Here is an 18,006-nt window from a genome sequence, read left to right as displayed (position 1 = left end):
TTCTTAGACCACTGAAAACCACCTTTGCAGCTCTTTGAGATTCCAAGAAATAATGATTGGAGATTCTGAACTATTAGTTTGATATGTTAATTACCGGGCAGGGCCACTTGGCCTGGCAGGAGGCGCCGGCCTGTCCCACCGGCGACGCGATCCGTAGCGGCTTCAGACGCTCCGCCACTGCATCTGCCTCTGTATTCAAACACAAACCAATTAATGCTAGATCTTGCCGACTACGGGCTCGCTACTGGCTGATAAAAAGTTTATTTGCTAGTGTATAGTATTTTTGCAGTTGCCTTGACCATGTCATCCGGCCATTATGGATGGACCTTATGTAGTGGCAATAAAGCTGACATCCAACAAGCGGGGATCCAATGAAGGCCCAGCAGCGGCTTGATCTCACAGCAACCGTACAAGTTTATCTCTACTAATACCAGTTCCTCTGTGAGCTGTAGACCTCGCGATAAACATAAAAAACAAGTGCGAGTCGGACTCGCGCATGAAGGGTTCCGTACCATTTATGACGTATTAAAAAAAAAACTACTTACTAGATCAACATTTTACCACTTTGGACACACATTTTACCACTTTGGAAGTGTCTCTCGCGCAAACTATTCAGTTTAGAAAAAAATGATATTAGAAACCTCAATATCATTTTTGAAGACCTATCCGTAGATACCCCACGCGTATGGGTTTGATAAAAAGAAAAATATTTTTATTTTATGACTTATAAAAAAAACTACTTACTAGATCTCGTTCAAACCAATTTTCGGTGGAAGTTTGCATGGTAATGTATATCATATATATTTTTTTGATTTTTCATTCTGTTATTTTAGAAGTCACAGGGGGGGGACACATTTTTTCACTTTGGAAGTGTCTCTCGCGCAAACTGTTCAGTTTAGAAAAAAATGATATTAGGAACCTAAATATAATTTTTGAAGACCTATCCATAGATACCGCACACCATATGGGTTTGATGAAAAAAAAATTTTATTTTTATTTTATGACGTATTAAAAAAAAACTACTTACTCGATCTCGTTCAAACCAATTTTCGGTGGAATTTTGCATGCTAATGTATGTCATATTTTTTTTTTAGATTTTTCATTCTGTTATTTTAGAAGTTACAGGGGGGGGGGGGGACACAAATTTTACCACTTTGGAAGTGTCTCTCGCGCAAACTATTCAGTTTAGAAAAAAATGATATTAGAAACCTAAATATCATTTTTGAAGACCTATCCATAGATACCCCACACGTATGGGTTTGATGAAAAAAAAATTTTATTTTTATTTTATGACGTATTAAAAAAAAACTACTTACTCGATCTCGTTCAAACCAATTTTCGGTGGAATTTTGCATGGTAATGTATATCATATATATTTTTTTAGATTTTTCATTCTGTTATTTTAGAAGTTACGGGGGGGGGGGGGGGGGGACATACATTTTACCACTTTGGAAGTGTCTCTCGCGCAAACTATTCAGTTTAGAAAAAAATGATATTAGAAACCTCAATATCATTTTTAAAGAACTATCCATAGTCATAAGATACAGCCTGGTGACAGACAAACGGACAACCTTAACCTACTGGCGCTTAAGTTCTTGCCAAATTCCACCATTAATTTTTAAACATTTTTCAAAAAAAATTACGGAAAAAATCTAACTACCCAAGCTAACGCTCACAACATTTTACGAGAATCTGTTAAGAAACGCGACCTGCGGTGGCAGCATGGTTCCATTTTTATCACTTGTCACTATGCCCGCGTTTACATACTTGTTAGAACGTGACAGGCATGGTGACAAATGATAAAGAGCCGACCATCTTAGCCCTGCTGCACAGTAGAACATCCGGACATACACATACACAAACATTTTTGCCCAAGATAAAACAGAGACCTTCTCTAACGCTCGGTCAATATGGAGTGTTAGTGCAATGATCTGCCGTCTGAGAGCAGCACTAGCACAAATTGTAAACAATAGAGTAACTCATATATACTAAGCCTTAAACAGTTTTGAGACGTTTTCACTATGACATTGATGCATCAAGGCGGTTTGTTTACAGACGCCTACTGCGAAACGCAAAAATCTAAATTTCGAAAATCTGCCTTTTTATCGCTCGAATTTGCAATAGAGAAGAGAGTTATAGAGAGGCAGATAACGAAATTAAATTTCTCAGTATGTGCTAGAGGCGCCCCATAAGCACGGTATTGCGTAATATCCCCTAATAAAAGAAAATAAAAAAACCCTTTTTTTTGTAAAACAGTTACATATAAATATATAAAACTTATTGAGTGTTTTAATTGTTCAAGAACCCCTAGCGTGGGTAAAGGCCTTCTCCAGGGCTACCCATTTGTCCCTGTCTTGTGCTACTGTCCTTTTTATACTTTTGTCCCAACCCTTTTGATCTCTGATCTGTCTTGCTGTAAGTCCTGCCCACTTCCACTTAGGTAAGTTTCTTTGCATAGCTCAGGGCAACTGTTGCCCCGGTTTTTTCTCTTATTTTAGAGTGTCTTATTTTTTCTATTTTTCTTTTGTTGAGTATAGGGAGCGTGCGCGTTGGAGGGTCTGCCATCTTGTGGCCTGAATCGGAACCATAAACATGCACATGTACACGTCACGTGTTTTCTTGTGCATAGTAGGTTCTGCCATCTTGTGGGCTACATCGGAACAAAAAACATCACATTTACGCCTCGCGCCAAAAATCTGACGGCTCCTGTGCTGCCTCCTACAGTTCATGCACGCTCCCTATAACAAGTATTTATGTATTTATAACAAGTTACCTGATCGTTTTAAGGATATGGATCTCAAACTGTTCAAGTCAAACACAAAAATGTGGCTTATAGAAAAATGTTTTTATTGTGTTAATGATTATTTAAGTGACTCATAAGTATTGTTATTCTTTAGATAAATATGTAAATACCTATATATGATGCAAATGTATGTACACCTGAAAAGGTAAAGTCTCAGTGTAACGGAATGTGTAATTGTATATTCGACCTGCAATGTAACCTGATTCTTATATACAATAAATAACTTTGAACTTTGTATCCTTCTTTCAAACCCACATTAACATCCAGTATTATAAATGCGTTAATATTATAAGTAACTCTGTCTGTTGCCTCTTCCCGCTTCAACCGCTGAACCTTTAGATATTCTGTATGGAGATAACTGCAGGCCCGGGGAAGAACATACAGTAGATTTTATCAATCATCATCATTACACGCAGACGATGTGGCGGGCAGAAGCTGTTCAACTAATAAAGGGCAACTTCTTTGGCTTTTTCTTGACCTACATAGTTTGAACTGCTATAATGGACAGTAATAGGCACGGACGGTACCACACCGCGGGATTGAAATGTTTTTCAAAAACTCTTATTTAAATTAACACTACACAGCATTACTTTTTCGAACAAGATCGCGGCATTTGAGTCATGTCCATTCATGTCCATATTAGATTTCAACTCGGAATCCCGCGGTGCGGCACCGTCCGTGCCGATCGCTGATAATGGACCATATTTTGTGTCAGAGAAGCTCACCTGAGTCGTGCGGTAATGCCCGCGCGCCATCCTGCAGCCTGAGAATATCTTCACCCAGGAGCGGCTTGCTTGTGCGGCACATCGTACACTGAAACCAAGTTGAATATATAGTAGACATGCGCGAAACAGTGCTTCAAAAAGTAATGCTATATCACATCACTTTTTCGAAAACGTAATGTTACACTGAGATATCACATCACTTATCACTCGAAACGAAACATTTACCCGAACGAATACAGCGCGCGGGCGCGCGCGTGATGGCAACATCACACTCATCACAGTCATCACAGTACCAACTACATTACGCAGCGAGTGTTAGGACTCTAGGGCGTATCATATCGGCGCGTCGATCTATTACGCATTGCGTTTTGTCACCGCCATGTGATAGATCGTTTTTGTTAATGTTTTTATTTTTATAGTCGTAAAATATGCATCATAGATAAAAAAGAAAAGAAAATATCTGTTAATTAATGAGATAACGCCATCGAGAGTCACGTAGTAGTATTTTTATTTGGGTATATCAATAAAATTATGATATGATACTGATACGAGAATGTACTGTAAACACTAGCTCACTATTAAATTAAAGATAAATAAGTAACTTCACTCGTGCTTAATTTAGTTTGCCGCGAAAGTCAACCAAACCAAACATTTCACAACAATAATAAACAGTAAATACGTTTTTGTTCGTCAAATTCAAACTCGCAAGCGAATTATCATTTAGCCGCATCCTTATAGGTAAAATACTAAAAACATTGTAAGCTCTATGTTAACGCATTACAGTTTTAAATCGATTGCAGGTGCAAAAATCCGTTATCGTATCAATTTAATGAAATTTGCAATAACTCAAATGCGACTGCTACCGACCGGCCAAGCGGACCGATCCGAAGTGTTCCGAAAGCATTGCGGAATGAGAGCGAGCGAGCAGTGAGTGCGGGTGCGAGCGGGATAGCAAAGTAATGATAGCATGGCAAACAAACATCACACATCACACCATCACGTCTCATTGCTCATTATACATTACGCGGATTCTACTTGAACGGACCTTTCGTACCGACTACCGGCGCGTCAATCTATATTGATGCTTTACGAGTTTACGCGCGCTTCGGCCAGTCATATGCTCGAGTGATGTTTGAAGTAATGCTTGGTTTCTCGGAGTGATGCGTAATGCAACATTACGCGTTTGAGTGATATCTCATTTGTGATGTTACGCGCATTACTTACACATGTCTAATATATAGTCCCTGAACACACTCGTATTTGGCGGTAATATTGCATACATCCGATATATCGCCATCAGATATATCGGATCGGCCGAGATGCTCAAAAATATCTGAACACGCACTCTAACGCCTTGGCAATAGAGGCGTGTTCAGATATTTGTGAGCACCTTGGCTGCTCCGATATATGCGATGGCGACTGTACCTATAAGCTCCATAATAAGCGACATATTTATATAGCATTGGGCATGAAAACTTTGCACGGTCCGACTCTATCAAAATCAAAAGTCCGCTGCCGTATTAAGTATCAGTTAGTTAGTACAGTATACGTTAAAGATATGTTTACATTTTTTGCCTTATTACAAAGGGGTAAGGTAATGTGTCCATGGAAAGAAGTATTGATTTAATCATTTAATTCAGGTAACTTTAGACTCATAAAAGTCATAAAGTATGCTGGGGAAAAGACTATAAAAGACTTAAAAAGGCTGGGGATAAAATAAGAATAGAATCTATAAAGAAGCTCACCAAAACAAAAGATGTCACAAAAACAATAAAAAAGTTAAAATGGAAATGGTCAGGCAATTAGACAATTAGGTAGAGGCAAAGAAAAATGGTCAAATCGATAATGAACTGGTTCACAGGCCATAAGAAAAGGAAAAGAGGTAAACTATTTAGAAGATGGGTGGACGACATCAAAGCCATGGCAGCCGGAGCCGGGCTAGCACATGATTGGCGCGACAGTATCTCGCGGCGAGATAGACTACCCGTCCCTCTTTAATTAACATACTTAGTAAAAGACGGGTAGTCTATCTCGCCGGGAGATACTGTCCCGCCAATCATGTGCTAGGCCTACAGGAAGCTCATGGACGAGAGTTGCCAAGGATAGAGAGGAATGGAGAAGGTTGGAGGAGGCCTTTTGCCAATAAGTGGCACACAGACAGGAATAAAATATGCAAGAAGATTCAACTTCAGGGATGGCGAGCTTAATTAATGAATGTAAGAGAATGTTTGAGAGGAGTGAATGTGGTAATTATATATAGTGACTGAGTTTGTGACGCTATGGTGTTAGCTGTAAGTAGCAAATGTAATTTAAACGAATAAAATAAAATAAAGAACTGTAGAAAGAATGAAATTTACTTTACTGTGAAATAAAGGATTATTATTATTATTAAGGTGTAAATATGTAAACATACGTTTGACGTCCACTGTAAAGTATTGATAACAACAAAGCACGCGGTAGGCACATGGCGCCAAACGTATATAGTACAGTCAGCGTCCAATATATTTACACATGCCTTATTACAAAGGGGTAAGGTGCAAAAGTGTAAACATATATTTGATGTTGACTGTACAGCAAGCTGCAACACAATATAACCACTTTATGAAAATACCATTTATAATGTGGGTATGCAGTTTTGCAGCTGGGCGTACTTATTATTTTATGGCCTTTTTGGAAAAAAAAACCCATAATGTAAAGCAAGTTTCAAGCTTACCTTCCTAGAGAGCGGGAAGTTCTCATAGGTGCACGTCTCACATTGCCACTTGCCCCCGGAGCCGCCCGTGCTAGTGGGCGCGGGCGCAGCGCTCTCTGTCACCTGTCCACGACAAATCCTTGTTAAACATTGCAGCTAATGTACAGAACACAGGTCAGCAGTCTTATACAATGTGTTTGTATTGTACATGTAACAACTTATGTAGTTCTAAAGAATAATTGCCCACCACCTGAATTATCATTTGGAATTGGAACTAAAGCAACTTAGTTCGACACACATTACAGAAGGTCTTGTTTGGATTAGTGTAACTTGTGAAATGTCTTAACTAGGGCTATCATTTTGATGTCAACTTTTAACTGATATCCTGTACTATCATTCAAAAAAAGGACAGATCAAGGAACACGTTTTCGAAAAAAATAATAAAAAAAAAAAATTTTTTGAAGACAATTTTTATCTTTGTTATTAATTCTCGAATAAATGTGAAAAATTCTCTGTGACATTTATACTTGAATGTATGCCTTAATTCATAAGCTATTGAATGTTTTTTTTTTTAAATTGATAGGTAAATGGACAGATAATGTTATATTGACCAAGTGCAGTCGTGGCACCACCATAAAACTTTGAAGGTATGCATTTTCAAAATGGTTAAGAAAAAAAAAACATAGGTATGGGGGTGATTTGTCGATAACATACATCGTACTATACGTGGTTAACGGCTCCACTATACATGTACAAACACATTGTAGATAGATCACTTGCATAGCAAACTCAACTACTAACTGTATTACATTACGAAAATGATAATTGGCTAACATAAAACACTCAAAAAATTAGGTAAATAAATTGCAGATTAAAATACTGTTTTTATAGTAGTAAAATATTCCACTTAGCATTTGTTGCTCTTAGTAGGTGATCCCTGCAAGAGATAATCATTTGTATGACCTCTATAACACCCACACCTATCTGGCTTGTCATTACTGTGCAAGAAGTAAACAAGTATTTTTTTTTACCTAACTACAGGTTTTTCCTGTATTTCTTTATTACTATCTAAACATCCGCCTACAAAGCTGGAGGTCCTAGGTTTGAAGTTCAAACCTAGGACTTTGAACCTCAGTCAGGGCATTTGTGTTTATTACAAAAAATTGTTTTCGAGTTTTGATTGTATTGTTAAGTTTTCATCCATCTGTCTGTCTGCATCTGTCGTATATATATATTATGTACATTATCATCTAAAAAAGGTGATACTCTTAAAACTGCTGGATAGATTTCTATAAAAACATGGCTAGGAACCACTGCAAGAAAACTCACTTTCACATTTTAAAAAAAAGTATCGGCCCATCCGTTGGAGAGCTATGATGCCGGGTTATTCCATGAGACTGTAACGTCAGTTACCAATTCTCGTGTGTTCTTACATTAGTTAAGCAAATTTAATGTATGCCTAGTCGTATGTCTGGCGTAGCCCTACAGGTAAATATCTGGATACTCAAATTTGCTTAATTAATGTAAGAACACGCAAAAGAATTGGTAACTGATGTTACAGTCTCGTGGAATTACCCTGCCACAGACAGGCAGACATATAAGACCCCTCTTTTTGTGTTGGGGGTTAAAAATGGATAAGTTCAGGGACATTCTATCATGCTGCATGGTGAATCAGACTGCCCAGACCTCGTGAGTCGCGTGCTCAGCCGCTCACTGCTCCCTCGAGCATTGACACTACTCAGCTTCGGATGTCAGAATCTGATTGTGATTTGTTTGCATGGAGATTGATGACCGTGTACCGTGAGTGTCTGAAGTATTGTGAGATGATGGATGATAGGCCTTCCGCAGTTGGTGTATAATACTACTACTGTTATGTGATGTGTTATTTTCTGTTCTTCCTATGTATAGTATGTATCTTGTACCTACTTTTCTATAATGTTTTTCTTGGAATGAAATATTTTGTTAGTTTAAGTTACCCAGCATATTGGTATATTATGCTGTAATGCTGTGTAACTATAATTGCATATATAATAAATAAATCATTGTAATATAATGGGAGAAAACTATTGACAAGTAAATAACAGCAGTACAGTGGAGTTTCAAAGATACACAATACCTTTATCTCTCTAATTTTTCTTGAATGCCTGAGGATTATGATTACCAATATGATTTGATAAACCTAATTTGAACTTCAACTTCAAACTTCAAATCAGTTTAACGGGTGCTGTTTGTGGAGATTGGTCTGTTTAAGCTAACTTTATTTTTGAGTATAATTACAGTGAGACACCTCATTCGGTTCTCGTATGTTTCTTTTATCCTAATGAATGTTTTAATTATACGGAATTTTGACTCTTAGAGACTGAATACATCTCTAAGGAAAATTTGATAAAAGTCATTTAGTTCTGACATTTAGAGATATTTACACCTCTAAATAATTTTAGTTTTTTTTTGTTATTTTTTGTAATTCGACATTTAGAGACTTTATACATCTCAATAATAATTCACTTCCTTTTTCTTTAAACAATAATAGTTTTAAGTAGTTTGCATTAATATTTTCAATGAGTAGTATTTTATAATTGTTGATGTGCTTGTTTTTGTTTGTATGTAAATTCCATGTTGACATGTAAAAGTGCCCTTGTGGCCTATTTGCTAAATAAATGTTGAAGTTAAGTTGAAGAAGAATTGCCAAAGATGATATAGGTTAATGGTACAAATAAATAGCAATACAAACAAATAATATATAAATTATAGGTTAAGTAAATAATTTCATCTGCATCTGTCAAAGCAAAATTTGGAAGACATATGGAGCATAGACAGTTACTTAGGAGGGAAGTAAGATTGTTATCCTGACCTGCAGAGACTGTGGCGGAGTGTTGGTGGAAGCATCCAACGCGCACTGCGCGCCCTCGGGCTCGGCGCCAGCGCCGGGCTCCGCGGCCGCCTCGCGCCCCGCAGCGCTCATGGCGCCGCGCAGTACTTCTCCTACGCCCCCAGTTAAGAGGCCAGCATCGTCCGCTCGACGTCGACGCTTCACGCCGCCGCCGTCACCTACTCACCATGTAGCGACACCCCCACTCTGCGAACAGATATGGCCACTCACGATGCGCACTAGAAGCCCTAGCTTCTTACACGCGCGATTTTCACCTCGCCAATTTCTTATTGGACATTTTGACAGTTCACTAAATAGCATTTATGTGAGCTTTAATATTAATAGAACGCGATATGCGACTTGGCAACGGTCATTTGCATGTTTTTGGCGTCGTTACACAATATAAGTATTCAAGCATCGATGGCATAAGGTCAAGAACGAGGCAATAATCCGAGCGTAGAGACTCACTCTATCTACACTGCTGTGCTACGATCGTTGGACACTTTCACTGTGTTGTTGGGCTTCGCGATGTGTTTCGGAATCAAATAAAAAAAACTATGGGTTACGGGAGAAACCAAAAGAAACAATGGAGCTAATAAACGGAGGCAATATTTTTATACGGTATTTTGACAAATAAATTTATGTCAATCGAGGAAATAAGATAGCCCATTGTTAAAAAAAAATATGTCAAAAATGCATTGCGATTGGTTGAATACTGCAAATGAGTTTGTAAATATTTGTTACAACCAATGAGAACAGAGTAGCGGATTTTACTAACCAATAGAAATTTAATAAATAAACGTCCTCGATTCGAAATTGATCCAAGATGGCACCTAAAAACAAAATGTTTTGTCTATGGTCTGCCGTCTTTGCCACAGACTGATCGTAGATGGATCTTGCGCTTATTTTGTTTGTTGTTTGAAAATTCGTTGATCTTGACGAAAGTTTCGGCAAATATTAAATAAAATGGCGATGATGTGGTATATGTTATATCTGATGGCACGAGAAGAACGAGAGAAAGCTTCACAGGAAGAAAAACAAAAAAGCGAGGAGAAAACTTTTTACGGTGAATAATTACTTACATATTTTGTACCGTTTACTTATTATCGTATACGCCTAATGGGTTAAATACGGGTATCTATTTACTATCATAGCATCATATATAGTCGTGTATTTGCAACATTCGCTTCTTGTTGGCCGTAGGGTTAGCGAAGGTGACCATTTTGAATTTTTGACCAAAGAGCATATAATCACTAATCACTACGATTTTGACTCGGGCATTTTGCTTTCGTATGTCCGGATTGGTCCGGATGTTCTCCTCTACGGTCGCAATTCTTAACAGATTCTCGTGAAACTTTTGTGACCATAATTAAATGGATTTTTTTGTCAAAATGTTAAAAAATGTAGAAATTGGCATAAAGGACTTGAGCGCCAATAGTGTCTTTGGCGCTTAATGAGTTGTGAGTTCACTGTGATAACGACTTAACGAACTATACTCTGTTAAGCCATTTCCGTCAGTAGAAAAAAGCGGCATATTTAAAAAATGTAGGCGCGAAGGGTTATCGTTCCATAGAAAATTTAAAATTCGCGCCGTTTTCTACTGACAAACTTGTTTGACGGGCTATAAGTATTTTTCACTTTTACATTTTCTAAAGGGCCCTCCACACTCGTGCGCGAATTGAGGCGCGAAGCCGCGAACGTGAGTGTGGAGAGCCCTCGCGTCGATTTCGCAGATTGTTCACGCCTTCGCGCCTTGTTCCTCGTTTTTTGTCGGTATTTAACCCGCGTCAAAGGAGACGCGAAGCGCGAACTTGCAAGACTCCACACTCGCGATCGTTTCGCGCCGCGATTCACTCACGAGTCGGTTAATCTGAACTGTCATAACCTTCTATGGCGGCTATTTGGTTATATTGGGTGCGAACTAGATCAACCAAAAATCAATTTGACAGTTCCAAGTTTGAATCAGTGCCTTGCCGCAAACTAAATCCGATCAGCTGACGCTTCGGCGCCATCTTGCTGCGAACCAAACTGCGAAATCGCCGTGAAGTTGTGCGAGTGTGGAGTCTACGTCAACGTATGTTCGCTCCGCGAAGTCGCGCCGCGATTCACGCGCATAGTTTGGAGGCGGCTTTACGCGAGGTCTACAGCTGTAGACCTCGCGTAAAGCTCACAGAGCCACTAGTATAAACTTATATAATTCTAGTTCTAATTTGCATCCATCAACCATGCCGTATAATTGAGCGTTTTGTATGTTTTTTGTAACATCCAAAAATAGACCCCTAAATTTATAGGATCCATTACTAGGCTAGTATGAATATTTAAAAAAATAAGTATGTTTAGGATGAACTAAATGATTTTTAACTTCTAATCTCAAAAAGTTACGCGGTGCCGGTTCCTATATTTTCAGGAAATAGTTATTTACGATACAAGTGCAGAAAATAGGAAATACGCAACGAGTGGTGATAAATCGACACGAGTTGCCAATTACCTATTGTGGCACTTATATAAAGTGGCACCATATGTACTGTAAAGTTTATTTGTTACTCTAGCTAGACAAGTTTGCTCAAAATCTATTCGTGTATTATAATTATATAAAGTCTGTCAGTAGAAGTAGGCGCGAAATTAAAATTTTCTGTGGATTGATAACTTTTCGACATTTTTTAAATTTGCCGCTTTTGTCTACTAATGGAAATGGCTTGACAGACTAACTCCAACATCAAAAAAATTGTCTGGCAAATACTAGTGGTCAGTCAGTAAGAACTAGGCAAACTATACAACAACATCCCTTTCTTTTGGGTGCTAGTTCTAGTACTAGCGTTAGACAAAGACAGTATTCAATTACTATAGTTCTCTCTGCCTATGTTTGAAATGAGACAGTCGTGGGACAAACTATTAGAAATAGAATAAGGCACGATTATATATAGAAAAAGGCACGATTTTAAAATTTTCTCTGATAACCATTCGCACCTACATTTTCTAAATTTGCCGCTCTTTTCTACTGACGGAAATGGCTTGATAGACTATATATGATACCATTTCTGAACGTATTATTTTACTCTATGGTCCTAGTATTAATAAATAATGTTGCCACAAAAACAATTCTCTTTCTCCCACATGTTAATGTAGAGTTTTGTACTTTTAGTGGTGGGTTGTTAAATTTATTTGCGTATTTATTTTTGTGGTGGGAGGGTAGGAACATTCATTGCATGTAAAAATACGTAAGTAAGTATAACGCGTTAGCACTGATTGACTACCACGTTATTTTTTCGCGGATTAGCAAAGTAATATTTTTGCTTTAATAAGTATGGATTTCCCCAAAGATCTGATTCTATTAATTTTATACGAATTTACGTTATTTTGCTTCCATAAGTAATATAAACTAAGTGTTTTTCAATAAAAAGGACACGTCAAGATGGTTTACCTTTTTCGAATACAAAAAAAGAACTAGGTAGTGGGGAGTTTTCCGCATACAAGGGAATTTATAAAGTTAGGCTGACAACACCAGTCTTCAAGTCTTCAGATTTTTGTGTGCGCCGGCTTCGCACGTGAACGTGTCGCGAAAATCTCATAAAATTAGTGAAATCACCATGTCGGACGAATATTTCTATGGTAAGCGGTGACCTTTGATATATTACGCTTTAGATCGTGTAATTATTTACGAAGTAATGCCTGTACTTGTATGAGATATATCTACTTATTGTTAGCGTCCGTTTTGACACCCGGCTAACTCGCCATTTTAATATTATTTCAATCGTTTTTCGAAGTTGCTTAATAAATTCTGCTTTTTACAGTCTTACTTGTGCGTACCTAATGAAGTTTTACAGTGACTAATAAATTTGCAAATTCGCAACGAAGTTGCCGCCATTTTCGATCACGGTTTGTGAAATGGCTAATTTAACCGGGGGCCACAGCCATGAAATGCGGTGAGTTCTTCGGCAACGTGCTTATAATATTCGCCCCACGCTCATATCTACTCGGTATCGATTTTCCGCCCCGCGATATTTTCGCAAATATGTTTGACACTAGGTAGGCGCGTAATTTAAAAGTGGCGTCCAAGCGTCGAGCGGTCGCATCTCGTTTCTCGGAAGTGCGGGGATGAAGGGCGTGTGCCAGGTTTGACGTTATGGAGTGACGTGAATGGACGGTGTTGCAGGTGTGACCCTGTCCTCAACGCACCAGTCGGAGACGTGGGACCCCGAGGCGAAGGTGGAGTACCCGCGCAGCAACAAGCTGCTCATCCGCCTGGCACTGCTCGGGCCCGATGCCAAGCCCGACGAGTTCAATGTGGTGCAGGTGAGACAATAACAAACTGTATTTACAACTGGTCATGCCACTATCAAGTAGTGGTGCTACAATCACTATCTCGAATCTATGTACAAGGTCACGACCGTCTATACACCGCATTATTATCAAGTGGTTTTATGACTCATTTAGCTGTTTTTGCAAATACACTACTATTTGTGCCTGTGTGTCTGAGAAAATATGCATGGCTCTACTTCACTAATGTCTCTCATGTTCAGTATTTAGTTGTCTGAAGCATTTTGAGCAAATAAATCAAGAATTACTCTAAGAGCATACCTATTCAAGTTTCCATATATTTACTGTAAAGAAAACAGAATAAAAGTGACATATTTTGAAATATAACCTATTTTGCTACTTAATATCTACACTGGAAGTTTAGTAACCTTTTTGTAAACATAAAATTCATCTTGGGAGACTGTAGGGCCTTCATTTTAGACTACTGACAATAAATGTTTGAAAAAATGTTGCAATTATTTTCAGGTAGAAACAATGTCACTACAAGACTCCATCAAGATCCCCGTGGCCATCCTGAAGGTGGGAGAAACGCGGCAGGCGCGGCTAGATCTGGAGTTCCCTGATGCTCCCGTCACATTCACACTCATCCAGGTACTATTATTATTTATGTCTAAAGTAGTAAAGTATGTAAATAATAACAGACTCCACTGCTCTCAGACAATATGTTCACAGATCATTAATACTTAACCAGTTGTAAATTGTATTGTTTTTCTTACTATTTGTACCAAGTATTTATATTGCAAACCTCAAGTCTTAAGCCTCAAGGGGCTGTTTCGCAGCAAGATAAATACAGTAGAGCCTTAAACATGTTGTAATTGTTAAAGTTTATTTTACTGATCTTTCCTTGCAGAGCCCATACAATAAGTTATCTGCTTATTCAGAATATTTTAGGCACCCTCAATCTTGACTTTCTCTGAAATGTGGAGCATATTGGTGACATACCATTTTAGGTGCTAATTGTTGATTTGTAAACCTACATTTTATGCTATTAAAACATGTACAATATTGAAATGTTCATATTACAATTGAAGTTCAACAAAAGTTTACATAATCCTCTTACTACTAAGAGCACTCAAATATTTTTGTATGATGATGATAAACTAACCACGTGTTATTTGACGGGTGTACGGCGCCGTTCTGGTGCTGTGCTGCCTGCTCGTGATTGCATTCGAGGCATTTGTCTGAAAACTAAAACAAAATAAAAGATATTACGTTTGAAATGTTACATTTGTTGATTTCCAAATATTTGTGTTCAGGGTTCTGGCCCAGTACATCTCATCGGTCAGCACCTGCTTGGAGCACTTGTGGAAGAGTTCGAGGATATGGAGGAGATGGAAGAAGAGATGTTGGATGAGGAGGAGGGAGATGACTCGCAGTTCAAGGTCAGTTGGTTGTCTGTTGATCCTCACCCTATACTAAAACTTTGGGTGACCAGTCCTTATTAATCCCTTATAGTAGTAAATAAAGATGCATTTTTGCTCCTTTTGCCTGCAACCTGTATAAATTAGAAATTCATAACGAAAAAGTTGAGATATTAAAAAGACAGTAGTACCACAGCAATTACAACATGTAGTTGAATATGTCTTGATCCTATGTGTGACTAATTAATGCCTTGTAAATACAAATCTAGGACTTCTTCAAAACTCCTGACATTTCAGTATTACTGTCACATTTTTGACAAATGATCAAAAAGACAGACATGTGAGGGAAATTCTAATGTCTTGTAACTTAAACTTGTGTGATCACTGATTCAGAAGCTTGCAAAATTTACAGGAAGATGAGAATAAAAGGAAATCATCTGCAGGCAAGCGCAAGACGAATGAGGTACTGAAAACCTTCAACTAATAACTTAAATAGGCGGAGTGCTCACAGAGGGAAAAGGATTCCGCCCAATTCTGCTAACCCATTTAAGGCCCATGACATATACATGTCACATCTATAGGCAATTTTATATGCTTTACATAGTCGTGCTGGGCCTTGAATGGGCTTTCAAATAACAGTTGTATGCCAATGTCTATCTTTAATCATATATTTTTTGCATTTATTTCCTGCTGAATCATTGACTGTTATTCAATAGTAAAACTGGGCGCTCGCAGCATAGAAAATGTGCTGTCACAAAATTTAATTGCAACTTATGTTGTTACATTACATTGGCTGTTGGTTTTCTGTATACTCATTCATTCCCTTTACCTTCTGATAGCTCAAACACGTTTTTAGAAACCGGCTAAGACATAGCTGCTGCATTATTTATTTGTTTTAGTTTGATGATGATAAATCCAACCATGTTTTATGACGGGTGCGTGATACCGTTTTGGCGCCACGCTGCCCGCTTGTGATTGCTTTCGAGGCATTTGTCTGAAAACTTAAAACTGCGCATGCGGCACCATTCTTCGATATTGGCATGTTCTATTTGACTGCCACCTAAAAATCTTAATTTACTTGGCTGGGGCGATGACCCAAAATGAGTCTTGGCCTCCAACACAAGAGCGGACTCGCACCAGCTTAAATTTTAATTTATTAGTAATTGTGTTGTCGTAGAAGAAGTACATTACAATCTCATTGTCCAACGCACTTAGTGACTTAAAACGTATGTTTCAGGATGACGACGACGAAGAAGGTGAACCCAAGGGCAAGAAAGCGAAAATGTCAAACAACGCTAAAGGCAAAGCCCCGTCTCCTAAGAAGAACGCCAAGAAGTGAGCCCCCCCGCCCCCCCTCACGGCGCCGCCGCCGACGTCACGGAGTCGACGAACACTCCACAAGACTGAGAACTCTTTTTTTCGCAATTCCTCTATCTCCATCTGTCACTTGATTTTTAAGAGAGATAGAGATAGCGGAGTTTCGAAAAATGGAATGGGGCTTGGGCGGCGATCGCCTAGTTTACGATAGTGTGGTACGATAATTCTGCCTAGGTTAGCGTGTATCAGCGTGCATCAGCGTGCCTGCGAGAGTGAGTGAGCGAGCGTGAGCCGCGCCGGACCGCCGGGTCCGGTGACGGCAGCCGGGTCCGGGTGTGTGCAGCCGGACCCGGCGAGCCGGCCGGACCCGGACGGTCGGACGCGGACCGAATCCGGTGGGATTCTTCACTAATTTTTATTTTTTCAAGATTTCCATTCCTTATTGTTGTAGCGTTATGGATGTCGAATTTAATGTTAAGTCCTAATTAAATTCACGCGGATGTATTTTTAAGTTAAACGTAAGCGTAATCAGTGTACTTTATTAACATTGATCCATTACATAAGTATCGATAGCCGCCGGTCGACATTTAATTATTTTTTGCTAACGATTTCTCATTTCAGAATGAAAACTGATGATCTATTATAGTTTGTTTGTACATATAAAAGCATAAGAACGGTAACAATAAAACGAAAACATTTCTAAACTTTCTCTGCTTTTTATTTCTGGTATTTACCCATTAAAATTACATAAAACACTGAATAAATAAGCTTTAAGAAACTAAAACACTGAATAAATAAGCTTTAAAAAACTTACCCATTAAAAATGCTAATGGCGCTATCAATAGTGTCGTTCGCCCTGCCGACCATAGATTTATGAGATTCAATAGATGAAGCGAAAGCCAGCTGTCACCGTAACCACTTGGTTTTTATGTACGATTTGTGATTAATAATGTGTGACCAGGTTGCTGGGGGCCATGTCGATACATATAAATTATCGATATTTCTTAAAATTTTAATTTTACTTGAAAGGATAAACTTTACTATACCTAAAATGAGCAGAAAACGCTTTTATTCTACATTGTGGTCATCAGGACACGATTTTATCGTAACGACACGAGGTTAAAACGAAGGGAAAGTTCGGATTAATTACAATAAATAATTACTAGATATATTTATTGTTTATTGTTATTTATTGTTCGGAGAACCAACAGCTATAAATTGTACAATAGTTATATATATATATATATATATATAGATAACAAAGAGCCAATTTTCCGCAAGAATTGAGTTATTTTATTATAAAATATTTATTATCCATTAGCATATCAATGATGTTTATTTTTAGTGAAGATATCAAAGCTTCAAATAATCACTATTTCGTTCCCCTGTATAGCGCTTATCGATATACATATAACATGATTAAAATCGACCAGTCCACATCCCTAAAAATCCACACATACACATTTTTACGCACACACACACATACACGCAGCAGCTTAAAGGATGACTCGCGCTAGACCGGGCCGGGGCTTCCGGCGCTTCGTTTTCTATGGAAGCACCACGTGATCACCGATCAGCCGTCATAGAAAATAACGTGTCCGTCGCCTCGGCCCGGGCCGGTCTAGCGCGAGTCATCCTTATATTCAATTTTGTATTGAGAAACAGACAACGTTCAGGCCTTGATGCCGACATATGACGGTGTAGTGTAGTGGTGTAGATAAATCGCCTAGCCTGCGCACACGACGCCGCGCCACCGCCGTGGGCTCGGTCGAGGCAGTTTGCATGGACGGGGGTCGGCGTATATGCGACGTGCAGCTGGCCGTTGCGAACCTTTGTACCGGGCAACAATGCCTACAGCCTTTTATTAAGACTGCAGCTGAATCTACGGGAACAAAGAGAATGCCTTGTATGTAAGGTAAACG

At 38.7% G+C, this 18,006-nt stretch overlaps 2 protein-coding genes across 3 annotated transcripts in view; one reads left to right on the top strand and one right to left on the bottom strand.

Annotated features, from left to right (window-relative positions):
• The window catches only part of LOC133529535 (ubiquitin thioesterase trabid), a 35,521-nt gene extending 25,219 nt beyond the window's left edge, over positions 1 to 10,302 (bottom strand). Inside the window, exons 1-5 of the mRNA XM_061867272.1 lie at positions 9,558 to 10,302; positions 9,072 to 9,296; positions 6,242 to 6,343; positions 3,529 to 3,616; positions 95 to 189 (exon numbers count right to left, since the gene is read on the bottom strand). Of these exons, the coding sequence (XP_061723256.1) occupies positions 95 to 189; positions 3,529 to 3,616; positions 6,242 to 6,343; positions 9,072 to 9,182 (396 nt within the window). The 5' untranslated portion in view covers positions 9,183 to 9,296; positions 9,558 to 10,302. The remainder of the gene's footprint in view (positions 1 to 94; positions 190 to 3,528; positions 3,617 to 6,241; positions 6,344 to 9,071; positions 9,297 to 9,557) is intronic.
• Positions 10,303 to 12,543: 2,241 nt separating this feature from the next.
• LOC133529530 (nucleoplasmin-like protein) lies at positions 12,544 to 16,791 on the top strand. Of its 2 annotated transcripts, XM_061867266.1 has the most exons (6): positions 12,544 to 12,698; positions 13,243 to 13,382; positions 13,872 to 13,997; positions 14,663 to 14,788; positions 15,180 to 15,230; positions 16,005 to 16,791. In XM_061867266.1, the coding sequence occupies exons 1-6, from the start codon at positions 12,677 to 12,679 to the stop codon at positions 16,104 to 16,106; spliced, it is 567 nt and encodes a 188-aa protein (XP_061723250.1). In that variant the 5' UTR covers positions 12,544 to 12,676; the 3' UTR covers positions 16,107 to 16,791. The 2 variants fall into 2 exon arrangements, with proteins under 2 accessions (XP_061723250.1, XP_061723251.1); XM_061867267.1 differs by lacking the exon at positions 15,180 to 15,230.
• The last annotated feature ends 1,215 nt before the right edge of the window (positions 16,792 to 18,006 follow it).

This window comes from Cydia pomonella, chromosome 21, assembly GCF_033807575.1.
Source record: "Cydia pomonella isolate Wapato2018A chromosome 21, ilCydPomo1, whole genome shotgun sequence".
NCBI lineage: Eukaryota > Metazoa > Arthropoda > Insecta > Lepidoptera > Tortricidae > Cydia > Cydia pomonella.
This window is presented reverse-complemented; position numbering and strand designations above follow the sequence as displayed.